This window comes from Hydra vulgaris, chromosome 03 (assembly GCF_038396675.1).
Source record: "Hydra vulgaris chromosome 03, alternate assembly HydraT2T_AEP".
Lineage (NCBI taxonomy): Eukaryota > Metazoa > Cnidaria > Hydrozoa > Anthoathecata > Hydridae > Hydra > Hydra vulgaris.
This window is the reverse complement of record NC_088922.1, coordinates 15,224,663-15,246,145: the sequence shown is the minus strand read 5'-3', so window position 1 is coordinate 15,246,145 and position 21,483 is coordinate 15,224,663. Positions and strand designations below refer to the sequence as shown.

At 26.7% G+C, this 21,483-nt stretch overlaps 1 protein-coding gene across 2 annotated transcripts in view; it reads left to right on the top strand.

The window, feature by feature from the left end:
* The window catches only part of LOC101234739 (uncharacterized), a 77,134-nt gene that overhangs the window by 54,433 nt on the left and 1,218 nt on the right, over positions 1 to 21,483 (top strand). The window contains exons 13-22 of one of the 2 annotated variants that reach the window (XR_010637413.1): positions 2,045 to 2,168; positions 7,636 to 7,782; positions 7,866 to 8,044; positions 8,441 to 8,739; positions 8,852 to 8,928; positions 12,462 to 12,622; positions 13,105 to 13,312; positions 13,625 to 13,938; positions 14,193 to 14,261; positions 14,398 to 14,633. Coding sequence is in view for 1 of the 2 variants with exons in the window: in XM_065792441.1 (XP_065648513.1) it covers positions 2,045 to 2,168; positions 7,636 to 7,782; positions 7,866 to 8,044; positions 8,441 to 8,739; positions 8,852 to 8,928; positions 12,462 to 12,622; positions 13,105 to 13,312; positions 13,625 to 13,834; positions 14,193 to 14,261; positions 14,398 to 14,633 (1,710 nt within the window). In the remaining variant the exon portion in view is untranslated. The remainder of the gene's footprint in view (positions 1 to 2,044; positions 2,169 to 7,635; positions 7,783 to 7,865; positions 8,045 to 8,440; positions 8,740 to 8,851; positions 8,929 to 12,461; positions 12,623 to 13,104; positions 13,313 to 13,624; positions 13,939 to 14,192; positions 14,262 to 14,397; positions 14,634 to 21,483) is intronic. The other variant, XM_065792441.1, reaches the window with a different exon arrangement.

Below are 21,483 nucleotides of genomic sequence, written 5' to 3'. Positions count from 1 at the left end.
CAAAAAAATCACTTTTAAAAATAGTATAGTATATAATAGTAGTTCTATAAAATTACTATAATATAATATAAGTATTGTATAAAGTTTAATATTTTCTTCTTATTATATTTTTTTATTATATTATTACATTATTGTTATTATCACATTATTGATATTTTTTTTATTTTTAATATTTTTGAATAGTTTTATCAAATGAAGTAGTTGTAAAAATGCATAATCTAAAAAAAATATGTTTTTTTACATTAGACAATATTTTTTTTTGGTGCCAATTTTTATTTATGATAAATAGAAGCTTGTTTTCATGAAAATTTGTCTGGTAAAAAACGTAAAATTAATTTTGATCTAAAGTAAGATCAGTAAAAGTGAGAAATCTGCAGTGATGAGTGAGGCTTAGAGACTGTGTAAGTGAGGCTTGACTTTTAATGGAATTTACTTGAAGGCATAAAATATTTTATTCCTGTTTATGTTGTCTCTTCACCTCTACGTTGTCTCTTCATCTTCTCATCTCATCTCATATCTCTCACCATCTTCTTTATGAATTAAGAATCATACTTTTTAATAGAAAAAAAACATCTAAAGAATAATTTGAAAAGTTTGAGCACAAACTTGTTTCTAAAAATGGAAAAGACTTTAGAAGTCAAAAGTTTTGAGTCTTTGTACCAACAAGCTCATTGCGAAGCCATTTAACATAAGAATTGTTGATACTACCAAAAACTACAACAAATGATGGTTAATGCAGTAGATTTTTTCAGTTTTATCAGAAACAACATAACAATAGAACAGTCTTTGGAAGGTACTGAAGATAAAAAAAAGCAGAGAATGGAGATTGAATGTAATGGTACCATAAGTAAAACCATAGAATTGAATAGTCAAAAGGTTATTGATTTCACAAAAAATAGGAAATAATACTAACATGTCAAGTATGTCACTAATGGAGTCTTGTTGTCATCAACACTAAAATCTAAAAACAGTTCAAATTTATTTCTTACAGTTTGGTGAATTTTATTAATGGGCAATAATGGGAGTGAGGCTCAAAAACAAATTTTTCACCATAACTTGGAGCAATTCAACCAGAACAAAACTATTTTGTGTGTCGTTTTAAAACCATGGATCTATAAAAACGTGCATCAGACAGCACGTTTTTACATTGATTTCTTGCAATAATAAAAAAGCGTTTGTTCTCAAGAGAGTTGTCTTTTTGAAAAAGATGATAAAAATTATTATAATTAAGTATAGCAGCTGCACAAGAAGGTTAAAACCATGGAGTAGAATGAAGTTTGACTTGGAACTGAGGAGAAGGAATAAAAATTTCTATACCTGCTGGATCCAAAAGGTGCAGGAGGATCCAAAAGGTTATGTTGGAGGTGCATTTATCAGAGGAGAAAAAAAAGATATCAGCCCAAGAATTGTCACAAAGAAAATCACAAAAAGAACTTTAGTCAACTTTAGGGTAAAAGTAAATAGTGTGATAAATGATAGGGTGAGCCCAAAGAAGAAGTATGAGATGAATTATTTATAGAGATCATTGTATGTTTGGAACCACCTAAAGGAGAACAAGGACAATCTGAACACAAGTTAGGGTCAGAGACCAGACACAAATCAAGAAATGAAGGTAAGTGATTAGGGCTGTCTGGAAAACAAGTCACAAAGTTAATTATCTGGGTAAGAGATTGAGAAAAACAGAAGTTATGGACTTAAGTGCCAGCAGGATCAGTGATCATAGAGCCAGGTCATTCAGGGTGATGAGCATTAAAGTCACCAATAACAACAATTTTGGCAGAACAATAAAAAAAAAAGGGCATAATCAATTTGATCAGAAATTACATCTAAAATTTCTGATCAAATCGACCACAAATGACTTAATCATTTTTAAAATGACTAGACATTAACTTTCCTAAAACTCACAAATTAAATGTGAAATTCTTAAAAGAAACATTCTAAAAGTATTCATAACCTTTTATTACTTGCCTAATGGTTGTGGTAAAACATGAAACCCTAAGTAGCAATATTATATTTTCCATATTTTTTATTTTTTATACTTTAGGTTTCTTCTTGCTTTTTATCAAGTGTAGCAAATATCAATGCAGAGTCTGCTAATATAATTTCAGATGTAGCTGATGAAACTGCAAAAGCACTGAAGGAAAGTGAGGAAAGAATTGCAGATTCAGGTGTTTTTTACATTGTTATTATTGTTAAACATTTTACATGTTATCAAAGAACAAATTATTGGTTTTTAAGCAAGTTATTACTTTGTTTCAAACGAATTATTATTTTATTTCAAACAAATTATTACTTTGTTTCAAACGAATTTTTACTTTATTCTAAGCTAATTATTGCTGTATTATTGTTGGTACTCAAAAAGGTTTTGAAAATAACTTAGTTTTAGGATAGTTTTTAAATTTTGATGTTAATTTATATTTCCAATAATCATTTCTATGACATTACTTTCAGAAATTTTCAGAATCATTACTTATTACTAACTAATCATAGATTTTTATAAGCTTAAATTAACATATTAACATATATAAGCTTATATTAACATATTAACATATATAAGCTTATATTAACATATTAATATTTACTTTTTAAATACTATACTTATTTAACATACAATTGCATTTTCTTGCAGCATAATTTTTATTTATAATATAATTAATAACATGGTAATAGTATGTCAAAGGCATGATAATACTGCAAATAATTTTTTTATTTTGAAAAATGTTAAATGGCATCATAAAAACACTAAAACTACCAAAAATGATATGTGAATGATATGATATATAATGATGATAATAATATATAATAATACAAATATTATATAATAATACAAGGTTATAATGTTTTAGAAAAAATGTTTTTACAAAGTTTTAGCTTTTATAATAGCTTTCAAATTTATTCTTTCTAAAATAATTATTGTCTATCTTGTTTTTAAATTCATTTTTTGTTTCTTGATTTACTGTTTGTGAACTTAGTTTATTCTAATTATTTACAATTCTGTTTGTTAAAAAAATCTTGTTAAACATGATTTTTTGATCTGTTTAGTGATGGAGTGCTGATTTCTTAAATGCAGTTGGTTGGTATTTAAAGGGTTTATGCAATTGATAGTTTCGAATCTCTTGTGGATTTTATATTGATAGATTCGGTCACCCCTTGTTTTTCATGTTTCTAAAGACATAATTCCTAATCTTTTTAGCCGGTCTTCATTGCTATAATTTCTTAACTCAATAATTTTTGTCGCTCTTCTTTTAATACTTTATACAGTTTTAATATCACCTTTTAAGTACGGACACCAGACAGGCACTGCATATTCCAAGTAAGGTCTTACTAAAGATAAAGATACAGTTGTCTTATTACAATTCTGTACTTTTGAACGTTTTCTTTGTTAGTGCTAAAAAATGGTTTGCTTTATAAGTTACAGTTGGAACATGTTTCTTCCATTTAAGGTCTTTTGTGAACAATACACCCAAATCTTTTTTTTTTCAGTTGTTTCCATTTTATGTTTATTTAGTTCAAAGCTATAATTCTGGTTATTTTGATCAAAATGCATTACATTTTTCCTCGTTGAAAGTCATAGACCATGTTTAGCCCTTTGCCATATTTTATTAACATCAAAATATTAAAGGCATTAATTGAAATGCCTGCTCCCACTGATAGTGCTTCTCTCCGCCCAGTCCTTGGTATGTTCTCATACTATTCCCAATATATCAAACATTTTTCTGAGAAAATTTATCCTTTATCTCTAACTTCTACCTTTCTACTGTCAGCTGAAGCTATCAAATGTTTCAATCAAATCAAAGAGTTTATCTACCATGAACTAGGAACATGTTTTACCCAATGTCCTTCATTCAATGTGTTTCATACTTTACACTTCTACTAACGTTACACCTCACAAATGATTATACGGATTCAGTCGATGTTCTTCTAATGGACACTCTGTTCCTATATGGTTAACTAATTCGGGTCCTGTATTGCTTAAAAGGCATGTTCGACACAGCAAATATGAACTTCTTGTTGAAGAGATTGCGGTTTTAGAGGCTAATAGTAAATATTCTCATGCAAGAATGCCTGATGGATGTGAAACCACTGTTGCTACTAGGCATCTTGCACCAATGGCTGATATTATCAGTGATAATGATGGAAATAATAAACTACAAAGATAACTTCAATGAACTTGATACAATTCCTTCACCAGAGCCACTCCATACTAAAAGATCTTAAAACTTTTCTACTCTCTTTCCAACAAATGGAATTTCTATTGAAGAATTAGTCTAATTGTTCAGGAAGATCCTGGAATCCTCCTAAATATTTAAATGAATATATTTGAACTATTTGAACTTATTTACTTATTTTGTTTTATTTAGTATGGTAGAATGTGCTGATTCTTCTTATTATTATCTTTGTTGAATTTATTATGTGTATACTAATACTAACCTGTTTGTATATTTTTAGTTTACATATTATTATATGAATAATGCCTTCTATGTTGGCTTAGAATTAATTATAGACTATTAAATTCACTACACTACAATCATGTTGTAAATTTAAATGTTTCATTAGAAACAGCAGCTAATATCTTTGTGTCATCTGCAAACAGTTTGCAGTGACATGTAATATTGTCCAACATATCATTAATGTATAGAACAAATGGTATTGGTCCAAGCACTGTGCCTTTAGGTACTCCGCTGTTTCTAATTTGATGTAGAAATTTCTAATGTGAGTCTGTTTTCTATTGGTCAGGAAAGCACCAATCCATTTTATTAATTGTCTATCCCATATTTGCCTAATTTATAAATATGGGAAATCTTATCTAATGCTTTGGCAAAATCAAAGTAAATAATATCTAATGGTATCCTTAGAATTATATAGTTTGTAAGAAAATCATAAGTTTCCAACAAGTTAGTTGTGCAACTTTTTGAAGAAACAAATCCATGCTGCTTCAAATTAATTTGTATATTAGGCTATCTTTAATCAAACTCTCCATTAACTTGCACAAAATCAAAGACACAGGTCGGTAGTTTCTTGGCTCAATTTTGTTTCCCTTTTAAAAAAATGGAACAACATTTACCAATAGCTATTCGTTTGGCAAAGTAGAGGAAATAAACAATTTGATAAACAACATAGAGAGGGTTGCTGAAATAATTGATGCCAAATTTTTAATTCTGCTGGATCATGTTTACATAAGAATATAATGATTTTGGATTATTTTTGGAATTGGATGCTATTTTTTTTTCAAACTCCATTACCACTCTTTTAATTTCTTTAGATATAAGTTTTTGTAAATTTTTATAATCATGGAGAATCTCAATTTTTTTTCCCTTACTATATATTTTTGCCATTTTGAATTTTTTTCTTTCATATGCTCTACTATATTTCTTTTTTCTAATAAATTTCAAACAACCATCATTGTATATTCTCAAGAAGACTTTAAAGCCGGTAATCTCGCATTCTAAAAACAAGCTACTACACTTTTTATCTTCAATAAACCTGTTGAATTATAATCTCTTCTTGAATAATTATATTTTCTATTATAAAAAACTCTAACATATTAATATCGTAATACCACATTAATATAAGATGACCTTGCTTTATTTAACCTAAATGAGGTTTCATATTTATATCTAAAATTTTAATTTTGTCATTTGTTATAAGTAAGTCCAGAATATTGGTTTCATATTCAGAACTTCGATAAAATGTTGGTCTGTCAAGTCTGGTGAAAAAAGCAGTCATTAATAATTTTTATAAACTCATTTGCGGAATAATCATGCCTTACTAGCCAACTTGCCCCGTTTAACCATTTAATATTAGAATAGTTGAAATCTCCTGTTAATAAAATGTTATCATATTTACCATTTAAGACCATTTCATTAGCATTATAAATAATTTGATTAGTTTTACAATTTATGATTACATCAGAATTAGATGGTCTATAAAGGTATCCAAGTAAAATTTAACTTCATCAATTTTCAAACAGCAACATATTTGTTCAATTTCTGTATCGCTAAGTAAGAATTTATATTAGTTCTAAGTAAGAATTATATTAGTTTTCAAATAAATTGCCACTCTTTTTTTTCTTTCTTTTTTAAATATTTGGTAGTTATCTATTGCAGTTATAGAAGTTTCTGTAAACCAAGTTTCAGTTATCAAAGCAATGTCTATTTTTTCTGACTTTATGCAAGTTTTAAACTCATACATTTTGTTGTCCAAAGAACAAGTGATGGTGTACATTAAATTCAGCTTACTTGATTTGTCCTTTAGATTCGTTGATTTCGACGCGGTGAATAAACTTTTATGCAAGTTGAATGTAGTAGTATATACTTGACATACCTCCAATTATAGAGGCAACTTTGGTCTTCATGGTTATGGTCTTAATCTTAAAAACTTTGTTATTTCTTATTCCAAATCTAAAATCAATTACTTCTTTTTTTTTAATCATTATTTAGTTCATTTTTTCTCTATTTAAAGCTTTAGTTAGCGCTCTCTTGCAAAGTGTCTGGACCAGTAAACATTCCTTTGAATTTAGAATTTCTCAGATTTTTACATTTTTTCAATACTTCTATTTTTTTTCCTTTGAGGGTCGTTCTACCAAAATTGGTGTACTTTTATTTGGATCTGAGTTTTTAAACCTTATATAAGCTAGTTAGTTCTAGCTATGATAAATTAAAAAAAAAAATACATTGGAACAATGGTGACATATTATAATGTCACCACATATTTTCTAAGGAAATGCTTCCCATTTTTATAACTTTTTTTTAAACAAAGCTCTAAAGGTATTAAAGGAAAATCGGAAGGCATTAAAGGTAACTCTGAATGTATTAAAGATAACTCTAAAGGTGTTAAAAGTAACTCTGAAGGAATTAAAAGAGAATTGGAAGGTATTAAAGGTAACTCTGAAGGTATCAAAAGTAACTCTGAAGGTATTAAAGGTAACTCTGAAGGTATTAAAGATAACTCTGAAGGTATTAAAGGTAACTCTGAAGGTATTAAAAGTAACTCTGAAGGTATTAAAGGAGACAATAAATCTTTTAAAATTTTTACTAACTGATAGTTGTGAGCCGATTGGTAATATGATAGGCCTAAAGCCTTAATTCTGACTTTCAATACACAATTTATGCATTTTTTAAAAAAACAATAAATATGAGCAGGATGTTGTAAGGATATGGTTTGTTGTAAATTGCATCATTAAAAAAATCTTTATTGATTAATTTTCTAAAGAAGAAAAAAAGAAATTCTGAAATGTTTACCTAATAAATATTGCATTTTTTTTTTGTGAGTCTTTTAAACTTAGTTTGATTATTTTTTAGAGGTTCATTCTTTTATAATTCCCTGAGATCAATTACCATGTTTTTTTTTGCAAAACATCCTCATTTGACATAAACGTAAGTGTACAAAAATTTGGTTTTTGCTTCATGCCTGAAAAATTCTCAATCACGAAAAGTAACTTTTTATGGATCTGAATAATAAAACTAAAAATTTTTTTTAATGCAGTAGAAATTGCGAACTATTTTTACATTCACCTTTAAATCATTTATCAGTGTTGTTATGGTATTTTTGTTGCTAGGGTATTTTTTGATTTTAGTTTCAGTTATTATTTTTAATTTTTTGTATATTTTTGAAACTATAGACTTTTTTTTTTAGTGTTTTTTTACAACCAAGCGCATGCAAAGTTTGTGAAATGGACTTCTAAACTAAAAGCATATCGTGATGCCATAGAAAAGAGATCATTAGAATTAGATTATATTGCAGAACTATTAGAAACTCCATGTGTAATGCAATGTAAAAAAGGTGACAATTAAACTTCAATATTTTTAAAAATAGTTTGGTCAATATAATTTAATATATGTTATTATTTAAAATCTTTTGTATAGTTTGCATTGGTGGTCCATCAATAAATGAACACTGGAAAAAGATGCGAAGTAGATGGATTTCTAGTCCTGAGTGGGAGCCTTGTAAACGGAAAATATATGATGTTGCATGTCTTGCTAATTGTAAAGGAAAGCAAGTTTACAAAGAAGTAGAAGCAAACAAAAAAAAGAATATTGAGGAGGTATTATTCAAATTACGGTGAATAAAATAATGAAAATATGGTGGGAAGATTTATTGATTTCTTTGCATGAAGATTAGTGATATGATTAGTCACATTACGGATTTTTACGGAGCATATGTTTGGTTGCATGTTGTTAGATGTTAGTGATATGATGGTCAGATAGGTTGTTTAAAAAACTGTTGAATCCACTTTAATAAATGTGTAAATATAATGTAAACACATACTGAATTTTATTTTTAACACATATGTAAACACACATACTGACTTAAATAAATATTTTAAACACATATGTAAACTCACACTGAATGTGGTACATAAATATTTTAAACATAGTCTTTAATTTAATTCAAAATTATATTAGGTTTTTCTTAGTATACAAATTCTACAATTTTGTAGGTTCTTCTCAACTCAATGAGCATTATTAGCCAAATATTAGATAATACTAAACTTTTTGTTGAAAAATCAAAAGACCTGATCAATTCAACAGTATTAGTTGCTCAACAAGTCCAAAAAGTTACAGGTGCTGGCAAAGAAGCAATGGAAGCAATCGCAAATTTTTCAAAATCAAATATAATTGAAATTCATGATATCTGCTTTGATATGTCATTGCAAAAAGCAGTGACAACATATTTCACATTAACAATTGATGCTACACTTGGGCAGCGGAAGCGATTAAATATGGATGTGTTTGCAAAGTAAGGACTGTATGGACATATTACTTATATACGTATATATTTATGTGTATTGTATGGGAATGTTTTACAATGTATTTTTATGTCAATTTCTATTTTACTTATATTTTATTAGATTAGATGCAGGTTTTGAAAAAAACATTGCTGCAGCCATTGCTGAGCAACTTTTCCCTGGAATTGGAGTCATTAAAAGTAAGTAGTTGATGTTAATACAATATAAATGCTCTTATAACTACTTACTTCAGTATGATGCTTAACTAAATTTGGAGTATTATATACTGCGTATTTAGTTAAACAAAATTTAATATTTCGTATTAATACAATACTAACTGTCCGGACACGTAAAATGGGTCATTGTGGGTCTTTTTACACTTAAGATGCGTAAACTTATTCCTGATAAAATCTATTTATTTTAAATAATTTCTAATAAATGATAGAAATTAATTGAGTTATTATTATTATTATTTTAACAATTATATTAATCAGCGTTGATAATTTAACATCTCATTGTAAACTTTTAATATAAAGGAGAGGGGAGTGGTTTATTAGTTTTATGGCTTTATCTGATGCGAAGCTTATTAGAATCCTCACACTGTTAATATTTTTTTTAAATAGTTAGATAATTAAATCTTCTTACTTTATGAAAAGATAAACTAAAACTTAAAAACTTACTGAAAGAAAATTGACTCTTTACAGTGTAAAATGCGTCAATTACATAAACACAGTTATAACTTAAGAATCTTTCACATAGATGACGAATGCATGACAAACTTCAAGTTGTTTTAGAAAATTCAAGTTGTTTTTAGAAATTTCAGATTTTTAAAAATTCCAAGCCTTCTTCTTATTAACTCTCTGCTCTGTTTATTGGGCATACAAGTAGAGTTTTTTTAACTAAAAGTAATTGAGATTTTAAAACAAGAGGAGCTATTATCAAAATAATAATAAAATGCAATATAAGTGTATAAATTTTATATATTATATATATCAGAACCGTAGTCACAGTTTTCATTTGTTCGATATAGTTATTTTCCAGGCATGGTGTGATCTCCAAACATTTATATTTTATTACTAGTGTCAAATTAGGATGTGTTAACAAAAAATTAAGGTAATTGGAACTTGGGAACAAGAAGAAACTAAATTATGGTAATATATATCATATAGGCAATGTTAAAGAAATCGCAGCTTCTGTTATATACAGTTTCAAAAAAAAAATTTGTGTAATAGTGTGTCAAAAAAAAATTGTGTATATTAAGCCATATTTTATGTACATAAACTAAAAAAATATTCTGTATCAAAAAATTCATATTTTATGTACATAAACATATTGTGAATTAAAAAGTTCTTTTGTTTTCAAAATACTTTTAAACATAAGAGTTTTCATAAAAAAAGTTTTCTTTCTAAAAAGTTGAATTAAAAAAATGGAAATAAATGTTTATCAAAAGTTTTTTAAAAATATTATCAACTATACATTGATACGTCTTAATTACTTTTCAATTACATGAGTTAGGAGAAATGCAATCACAAATAAAAATTTTAATGAATTCATAATACTTTTCATATCAATTTATCATGTTTGAAAATATTAAAAAGTTAAGATAAAGTTTTTAAAATGTTCTTTAAATTCGGGTTTTCATCGTTAAAAATACCAATTAAAAACATTTTTGGTTTTTGTAGTTGTTACATAATAATGCAATAACATTTTGTGAAAATTAATTTTAAATAAGTTGCATTTATGCTTTTTTTGTTTATCTACATAAAACACTTTTTTTTTGTTTACATGCATAGAATACGCAACCTGTAGTATTTGATACAAAGGTATACAAAATACTGCACTCATTTTTGCTCGGACATTCTTTCGGTTAATGATCCTATAGAAAAAATTTGTATATAATTTGCATAAATTTTTATAAGTAACAATAACTAGCACTAGCTTACATCTCCTGCCTCCCTCTTACATCACTTACATCTACCGCGTCCCTCTTACATCAATTACATCTCCCGCCTACCTCTTTCTTAGTTGTATTTCTGATAATGATAAAAAAGTTTATCCTGATTAGAAATCATATAAAAGCATTAGTCATAGAATGCTGGGCTAGAAAGTGATATTAGTTTGTAAACCCTATCTCTTAATTAAACAACTTATGTATTGATTATCACTTAGTTCATTATTTTATCATTATACTTATTTTAAAATTAATTTTATAAAACGTATCGTATAACTAATATCTTAATTAAAGATAACTAAACAACTTAATTAAAGTTAACTAAACAACTTAATTAAAGTTAACTAAACAACTTAATTAAAGTTAACTAAACAACTTAATTAAAGTTAACTAAACAACTTAATTAAGTTAACTAAGCAACTTAATTAAAGTTAACTAAACAACTTAATTAAAGATAACTAAACAACTTAATTAAAGTTAACTAAACAACTTAATTAAAGATAAAAAAGTTTGTTAGGATGAGTAGCCACAAAGAAAGGAAACTAGTATATAAAATCACAATTTACTTTCAACGGTCTGTTTAGAAACGCGTAACTATCAAGAAGCTTGGAACTGCTTTCATAATTAGTTGAAATGGAATAATCCAAATCTATACGTTTTTATTATATTAAATCTTTTACTAATGCATTTATATATTGCCCTAAATTTTGTCTGATCCTAACAAATATTAACATAATTTATATATGTTTATATAGATATAAATATATATTTATATTTATATATATATATATATATATATATATATATATATATATATATATATATATATATATATATATATATATATATATATATATACACACACACACAATATTTTCAAATGTTGTTATATTATGCTAATAATTTTAATTATGTCTATATACTTATGTTATATTTTTTAATATACTTTGTTTTTTTTTATCAAAATAATCTTTTTAAAAAATTGAATTATTCTTAATCAAAAAACACATAGGTAGGTACACATAGGTAAGAATTTCTAATGATCATCCTAGATTTTGGTATAAAGTTAAGCTAATGACCAAAATGGCCGGGGGTCCTTGATTTTTGGAACCAGTTTTAATGTCTATTGTTCAGCGTTAACATTAAAAGCAGACAATAACGTAAGAGTTAAATTTAAGCTAAAATTAATTTCAAAGCAGGACATATCTTATAGCAGGTGAATGAATATGAAGTACAGTCCAAAAGCTAAGGAGGTGTGTAAGAATATTAAAATTAACTTGGTAATTAACAAAGTATGTTTGTTTATATCGTATGTTTTAATCTAGTCTTGACTTGAGAATAAACAGCTGTAGCTTTTTTTTGGATGAGGGGGTGGGGTGAAGGAATTGTCAAGCACACACATTTTGTTTGTGATTATGGACACATATTTAGGATTTTGAAAATGTTTTCATGACTTATCTAAAGTCTTTTTTATTTCTTTTTCTGTAGAAAGCTAAAAAGATTTACTTACTACATATTGTACTCAAGTCAAAGTTAAAAATACATTATAACATTTTTTTAGAAAGATTATAGGAAATAGCTTTTAATTGATTGCCATATGAAAAAATACATAATTTAAAAAAATGTATAATAAAATATATAAAAAAATGTTGCAAACTTTTATTAATATTTTAAGGTGATATTAATGATGCGTTGTTAAACTTTTTTTAAGATGATATTAATGATGAATTGTTAAACTTTTTTAAGGCAATATTAATGCTGTGTTGTAACACTTTTTTTAAGGTGATATTAATGATGCGTTGTTAAACTTTGAAGATGTGATTATAAAAAAGGAAGATCTTAAAGCATTTGCAAAAGAATCTGAAATACAAGAACAGAATTTAGAAGCAATGATTGAAACTCCTGAAGAAGATAACCCAGGGGAAGATACACCAAGCAAAAATGTAAGACTTGCTTATTACTACTCATCTCAGATTTTAACAAATCTATAATAATAATTTGAAAAATTTTTAGTTTATCATTGTTTTAAATAACTTTACAATGAATCAAAAATTTTGAAATATAATTTTATTTAAAAATTTTGTTAAGAAAAAAAAAAAATGTAAATATATACATCTATGCGTAGATATATGAATACATCGCAAAGAAAAAAAGTTTACACACATGCTGAGGAAATATATTCATGTTGTCATAAATAAATAAAAAAAGTTTTAGCTTTAGCATTTTCTAATAGATTATTTGTACTGTGTAAATGTTGTACTGTGCTTTTAAAGATATATGATATTTGACTTGTCAATTACTTGCTCCAATAATAACTTCCAGTGCTGAACTAACTGGTGAAGAACTTGTGTCTCTGTTTACAGTTTTGAACTAATTTTGATAAATCTTGTATTATTTTTGGAACCCTAATCTGTATTTTTTTCAGGCTGTCTTTTTATCAGAAATTACACGTGACCCTGAATATATACGCAAACAACTATATTCAAAAACATCATTGTTAACTATTCGTGATGACTTGACTTTGGATGCATTTGAATATGACTCCCCATGGTCATTTTCACAAGAAGACTCTCCATTTACACCATTTAAAAATGAAGAAAAATTGGAAACAAAAGACAATATATTAGGATCAGGTTTTTGTTAAGAAAATTTTTAAAATACTTGTTATGTTTTTTTTTTCTTTTTTCTTTAATAACCTTTCTAAGATTGCAGGAGCCACCACAGTTGGGAGAGCTATTAATTTAAAACTTTTTTTATTTTTGAAATTGTTACAACTCTCTCTTCTCAACTTCTGCGTTCAACTTGTTTTCCTTAAAGAATTAGCTGGACACAGTACTACCAGGGGCATAGTAGGAATTGAACTTAGAACTTCTTGTTTATAAAGCAAGTTCTACCACCACACCATTACTGCATTTATAGTTATAATTACATTTAACTCATTTTAGATATATATATTTACCCAGACACTCCTGAAGATCCTAATGATCCAGATAAATGTTCCAAGACAAGAGGATTGGTCTCAAATTATGCTATCGTTTCTCAAATAGTCAACTCTTTGCTAGAAAAGTTGAAAAACTTGAAGGATCATTTTGCTGCTGAGGTGAAAAGTTATATTGCCAACATAAATCAAATAGAAAGGAATATCATTCACAACTGTAGGTTGTTTAATAACTTGGTTATGTTGCATGTGATTATGGTTATATTGCATGCAGTTATTATTATGTTGCATGTGGTTGTGTGCAGCATGTGTGCAATACAGGTTTATATTATATATGTGATTTAGAGTAGTAAACTAATCAAGATTTTTTTTTGATTTAGTCTCTTTTTTTTTCTCCCACTATTATTATATCCTTCACCCCACCTCTCATTCTGCTTTTTTCTTGTCACCTCTTACCTCATTATCATCTCGTCCTCTGCCTTATCATCGTGTCTCTTTCTTTGCTGTTATGTCTAATATGTCTTATATATTATTCCTGCTAAATATGTTTAAGTCTAGCTTTTTTTTATTCTCAGGTAAACAAAATAAAGTTGGAGATGAAAAAACTGCAGATGCATTGTTTTTTGTTTACAAGCTCAGAAACGGTACATTAAAAAAAAATTTATATTGTTGTGTTGCAAATGCTTCAGTGTTTTTTCAATTTCTGTAGTTTAAAAGATTTAGTAGTGTGTAGTTTTATTTATTTTTGCTTATTTTTTGTAAAGTAAACTTATTGTCTAGGAACTTCAAAATGGATTCACAATGTTGAACAGCAGATTGCTACTCAAGACAGAGAAACACTTCGCATGTTGCGAAAGTCATTTTCTGATGTCATCAATACAGATAAACAGATGGATATACAAAAGTTCTTGGAAAATATGAAAATAGCAACAACTGCTGCAAGCAAAAGGTACGCTGCTCAAGCCAAACATGCAGCTAAGACTCTCACATCTGTCACTTTTGAGTCGGCAACAAAAGTAAGATTTTTTATTACTCTTTTTTGTTAATTTTTTGATTCTTGCTCTGTTAATAATATTATTAGGGCCTGGCAACCGGTGGAAACTGCAACCGTTTAACCAGTTTTTTGTTCAATTTTCTCAAAGCCGAAAACCGTTTTTTTCTCTTCTCAAAAAAATGATCGTTAATTATACACTAATAAATAAATACATAGTTTAAAGATTTCTTGTTTTGACAAGCTAACAAGAAACGTGGAAAGCACAAATATATATATATATATAAATATAAACAAAATATATATACAAATATATATATATATATATATATATATATATATATATATATATATATATATATATATATATATATATATATATATATATAAAGCACAAATATGTATATATATATATATATATATAAAGCACAAATATATATATATATATATATTTGTATACATTTATATATATATATATATATAAATACACAAATATATATAAATATATATATATATATATATATATATTTGTGCTTTATATATATATATATATATATATATATATATATATATATATATATATATATATATATATATATATATATGATTACTATAAGTATTCTAAAATTTAAATATATATATATATAAAGCACAAATATATATATGTATATATATATATATATATATATATATATATATATATATATATATATATATATATATATATTTGTGTATATTTATATATATATGTATATAAATACACAAATATATATAAATATATATATATTTTATATACATATATATATATATATGTGTGTGTATATATATATATATATATATATATATATATATATATATATATATATATATATATATATATGATTACTATAAGTATTCTAAAATTTAAATATACATTGTATATTTAAATTTTGTATTGTATATTATACAATACAATTTTAGAATACTTATAGTAATCAAAACAATCCAAAAAAGACAAGAACCTCTAACTTGAAGCATTTTGTCAGTTTTTTTTTTAGATTTATTTTGTTTGTTTTATTTTTTGTTATTGTTGTTTAATTATTTTAATTTGAGATTTTTAAAAATCTAAGATTTAATCTGAGATTTAACAATCTCAAATTAAAATAATTAAACAACAAAAACAAATTTTTTATCAACAAATTTGTTTTTGTAATTTTGACTTTTGTATTACTTTAAATATTATAAATTATTTTTTTGTAAAAAAATTTCATGCATAATTTTTAATTGAGAATAGTATTCATTTATGAATTCTAAAGCCTTTGATAAAGTTTGTTTAAGCCACTTTCTTACCCTAGATTCTATTCTTTATCTCTATAAATCTCAAATCAATCCTTGTATGGAACCTGTTACCATATCTGGAGCAGATCTTTAAATGATGCCCTTTTTCTTTTAGTCAAGGTGCAAAAAAACATAAAAAATAAAAAAAAACATAGTTGGATCTGCTCTTGCAGCCAAGCTCTAACCATTATCACATTTTCATAATGTTGCTTCTCTTTCTTTTTTCTATAAATACTATAATGGGCACTGCTTTTAAGAGCTAACTTCTCATGTGATATCTACTAAAAAATTTACTGTGACTGTTCCTAAGCACTCTAAAAATTGTTATTTGTTTATTTTTTTCCTCGAACATCTGTTCTTTGGAATTTACTTGCTTCATCTTGTTTTCCTGATTCATATAATTTGCAATCTTTTAAGTTGTCTGTTAATTGTTATCTCGCTCTATAAACTTCATCTTTTTTCTTCCAGTAACTTCCAACGCTTGCTTGCAGTCTTGTTGGAAGAGAAAATATTGGGAGAAAAAAAAGAAGAATAGTATAAAAATAAAAGATACTGAGCAACAAAAAAAGAAGGATTGGAAAGGAAAAAAGGCTTATAAGAAAGCTTATAAGAAAAAATGATCCAAGTTCATTAGATTCAAACTAAATTAATAATGATAAAAAAAAAGATATCTATTTTACTGTACATTGATAAAAATTAGGACTTAATAATTAATGAAAAAATTTAATTTTTTTATTTTAGCTTAAGTATGAAAAATTTTCTTTTAGTTTACTCCTAGAATTAGTCTAATTTCAGTAGATTTTGTAGGTTACATTGGATTTATACAATAATAATAAAAGTTTACTTTTATAATAAAAAAAAAAGAATAAAACTGGTTACCCGGTTTTACAATAAAAAAAAATAAAAAAACTGGGTTTTTGAAATTTTCTGGTTTTTGCCTTGCCTTAAATTTTTTTATGTACAAATTAAATTTTAACAGATTCAAAAAGTTGTTTTTAAATTTTCAGTATCGTATATTACTGTTGCATCTTCAAGAAAATAAGAATTTCTATACTTGTTTAAATTAAATATATATATAAATAAGATTCAAATTGTTATTTTTTTCCTTTAAATATTTGTTTTTGTTTGTTTCTGAGGATGATGTTGTTGTGTGGATGTTCGCAGGTTTTGTTGTTTTCTATCTCATAGTCTACATATAATTGGACATGGTGAAAAATCCATTGTATTTATTTCTTCATGCAAATTCATGCAATACAAATTCATTGAATATAATCTAATACTTTTTAAATATTTGATATAACAGTAAACCTGTTATATCATGTATTAAAAAACTGATTTAACTGAGAAGTACAAAATTTTACAGATTTTTTATATTTCAAATTGAAGCTTTTTAACAGTTAAGTTCATCTTTTTTTTTTAACAACAAATCTTTTTTTATATTTCAAATTGAAGCTTTTTAACAGTTAACTTCATATTTTTTTTTGAAAAAAAATTTTTTTTCACAAAAGTGTTACATGTCATTAGATATATATACATAAATGTACAACATAATATTTATAACATATACATAAAACATTTACATAAGACATGTATCTACATCTACATTAGGCATGTAGATGTTCATAAAACATTTATAGGTAACTATAAATAAGTAATGTACTTTACATGTAAAGGGTGTTTAAACTTGAATTAACTTTTTTAAATTTGTGCTATATGTATTTTTCGGTTATTTTTGGTTAGTAAATATGGAGAAATATACGTTTAAACAACGCATCTTCATTGTTAAAAATTATTTTAAGTTTATTGAAAATTGGCCAGTGGTACTGGAGCCAACCATTCAGTTTGATTTGCATTAAAAACTCTAATGACAACAATGTTGACTGACTGATAAAAAAGAATAGACTCAATTTGATCAGAAATAATATTGTAAAGTGTACAGTCTTGAGAAGAAGGAGAACAATAAAGAACAAAGATAAAAGTCTGCCCCTGGACATAATTAAATAATTGGAATCTGCAAAATCAACCATTTACGATACAATAAACCAGTTTTTGAAGTCTGAATCTGTTGAACGCAATTATATTGAAATAAAAAAGCCATTCAGAACTAAAAAGCTCATCTGGGCCATAAGAGATTGGATTCGGAGGAATCTGAAGGTTTTGGAGAGGATTCAAAACCTTCCAGTTTCTGTTTTTGAATGAAAAGATTTTTATAGTGAGTTCAAATACTCAAACTGACATTTCAGACAAGCTATCAGAAGAAGTTATCTGATTTAAGGTCTGGACTAAGATCAGTAATGGTTTCTGATAAAAAAAAACACTATTATTCATTGATTCTGGTGTCAAAATTAATACAAAAGTGTATATAGGCAATTTAAATAACATTGATAAGCATTTAATGACATTGTAAAGCCTTGGAATGGTTTAAACTACTAATGAAAAAGTAGTTTATTAACAGGATGATGTACCATGTCATTCGGCAAAAAAGGCTCAAGAGTGGATTGGTAAAAATCTCCTGGATTTCTAGTCTAAAGATATATGGTTGCCCGGTTCTCTAAACCTCAACCCTTTAGACTACTCTATATGGGCAACCCTTTAGACTACTCTATAAGTTCAAAATCTGTGAACATCCCCACAACAGCATCTAAAGGTTTCCATCGCGCAAAGCCTGGGATCATATGTCTGTCCATTTCATCAAAACTACTTGTCACTGATTCTGATCCCGGATTAAGTTGGTAACTTAAGCAAAAAGCAAAATAATGAGTAATTTGCCAATGCAGTATACTTTCATTAAAAATAAAATTGAACACTTCAAGCCCTTTTGATTTGAGTTTTTAGAACTATTCTGAATTAGTCTGGAAATTTGTTGTGCATACTGTAAATAGTAGAACATATATGAATGGTCAAGAGGATTCAAACCTGATTTCATAATAAATAGGTAAATTAATATGCAATTATATGCCCAGATAAAGCATGTGACTCTTAGAGTTTTTGCGAATCAAAAATTAATATCCATTAACACTGAGATCTGAAAATGAAACAGTCAAGTTCAAATTAGTCTCTCAAAGAGTATATTTGTTGATTTTTGCAAAAGGTTCAATAGATGAAAAGGATTCAATAGATGAAAAGGATTCAATAGATGAAAAGATTCAATAGATGAAAAAGATTCAATAGATGAAAAGGATTCAATAGATGAAAAAGATTCAATAGATGAAAAAGATTCAATAGATGAAAAGGATTCAATAGATGAAAAGGATTCAATAGATGAAAAAGATTCAATAGATGAAAAAGATTCAATAGATGAAAAAGATTCAATAGATGAAAAGGATTCAATAGATGAAAAAGATTCAATAGATGAAAAAGATTCAATAGATGAAAAAGATTCAATAGATGAAAAAGATTCAATAGATGAAAAGGATTCAATAGATGAAAAAGATTCAATAGATGAAAAAGATTCAATAGATGAAAAAGATTCAATAGATGAAAAGGATTCAATAGATGAAAAAGATTCAATAGATGAAAAAGATTCAATAGATGAAAAGGATTCAATAGATGAAAAAGATTCAATAGATGAAAAGGATTCAATAGATGAAAAAGATTCAATAGATGAAAAAGATTCAATAGATGAAAAAGATTCAATAGATGAAAAAGATTCAATAGATGAAAAAGATTCAATAGATGAAAAGGATTCAATAGATGAAAAAGATTCAATAGATGAAAAAGATTCAATAGATGAAAAAGATTCAATAGATGAAAAGGATTCAATAGATGAAAAAGATTCAATAGATGAAAAAGATTCAATAGATGAAAAGGATTCAATAGATGAAAAGGATTCAATAGATGAAAAGGATTCAATAGATGAAAAGTTACTTTGAAGACTAAAAATATTTATAAAAAATAAATTGAAAAAAATAGGTGGTGGTGAAAAACTTTTATGTTTAATCATAGGTAGTGCATGGCACCCTATGCAATAAGCTAATAAGTTGCCTCAGTCCTGCTAATCAATCCAAAGTTTTATTAAAGGTTCCTTATGTGACCTTGGCAATGCACATAGACACCATCCATACGCAGCATGGCATTGATAATAACGGGTGATGAGGAAGTTATCGGACAAATCCTAATTTCATTATTTGAGCATAATAATTAGTTTTTGTGGTTTTATGCGTAGGCATAAACGTTCTATAAAGTATAAACTTTATTATTTGAAACACATTTATTTAAAATGAGGTTAAATGCAGCTGAACATGAATCTTTTCGAAAGCGACTCAAAATGTTTTTTGTAAATAAACCTAATATATATAAAAAAAAAATCGTAAATCATGTTGAAACAGAAGGACTTGCTCGAAGTACAATATATGATAACCTAAAAAGACTTGAAACTATTCAATCCTTTTCTGATAGAAAGCACCCTGGTCGTCCAACATCCTAGACTAGAGAAAAAAAAAGCTGAATTAAGGATACATGTCAACAATCAAAAATTAGTCAGTCAGAGAAAAATAAGTTTTAAATTTGGTGTAAATCAATCGGCAATTGGTCGTCAGTTAAAAAAAATGAATATTAAATATAGAAAACGTGAAAAGACTCCAAAATACACTATAGAACAACAAATAAAGGCAAAGAAAAGAAGCAGGAAACTAGTTAACCAACTCTATAACACAAAATCACTTCTAGTCATCGATGACGAAAAATACTTTTGTTTTGCAGGGGACAACATGCCTGGAAATTCTGGACACTACACAAACAACAAAAAGACATGCCCAGAAAGTGTTCATTTTATAGGAAAAGAGAAATTTCCAAAAAAATTATTAATGTGGATAGCCATATGGTCAGATCATGGTATGTCCAAGCCATTGTTTCGCACTTCCAAGGCTGTAGCGATTAATTCATCAATCTATATTAATGAATGTTTAGAAAAACGACTTCTTCCATTTATTCACAAGTATCATGGAGACTTTAACTATTTGTTTTGGCCAGATTTAGCAATCTCTCATTAATCTAAAGATTCTCTAAATTGGATGGACCAATATGTCTATTACGTTGATAAAGAATCCAATCCCCCAAATGTGCCTCAAGCACGACCAATTGAAAATTTTTGGGGACATTTGACACAGAAGGTTTACGAGGGAGATTGGCAAGCTTCAACAGAGCAAGTTTTGATTGATCGCATTAAACTAAAACTACAAGAAATTGATTTAAACTTTTTACAGTCGCATATGAAAGGCGTCAGAGCAAAATTGAGATCAATTGCAGATGGTGGTGTTTTTTCATATAAAAAATAATATATTTTTATTAAAAGATAAATGCTTTATTTAAAAGAAATATAATAGTAGTTTGTTTTTTTATTTATAAATAAGTTATTGACATTTTTATTTTGTCTGATAACTTCCGCATCACCCGTTACTTTGGTACTTTATAGCTGTTGATGGAGTCTGCCTCGTTGAAAGCCACCACAGAGTTCTGTGGTGGCTTTCAACGAGGATTAAATTATTTATCATCCCAGGCAGGACATAATGTAGTATAGGTTTACATGTAGGCCAGCCTAATAAATGAAGAAATGGTGC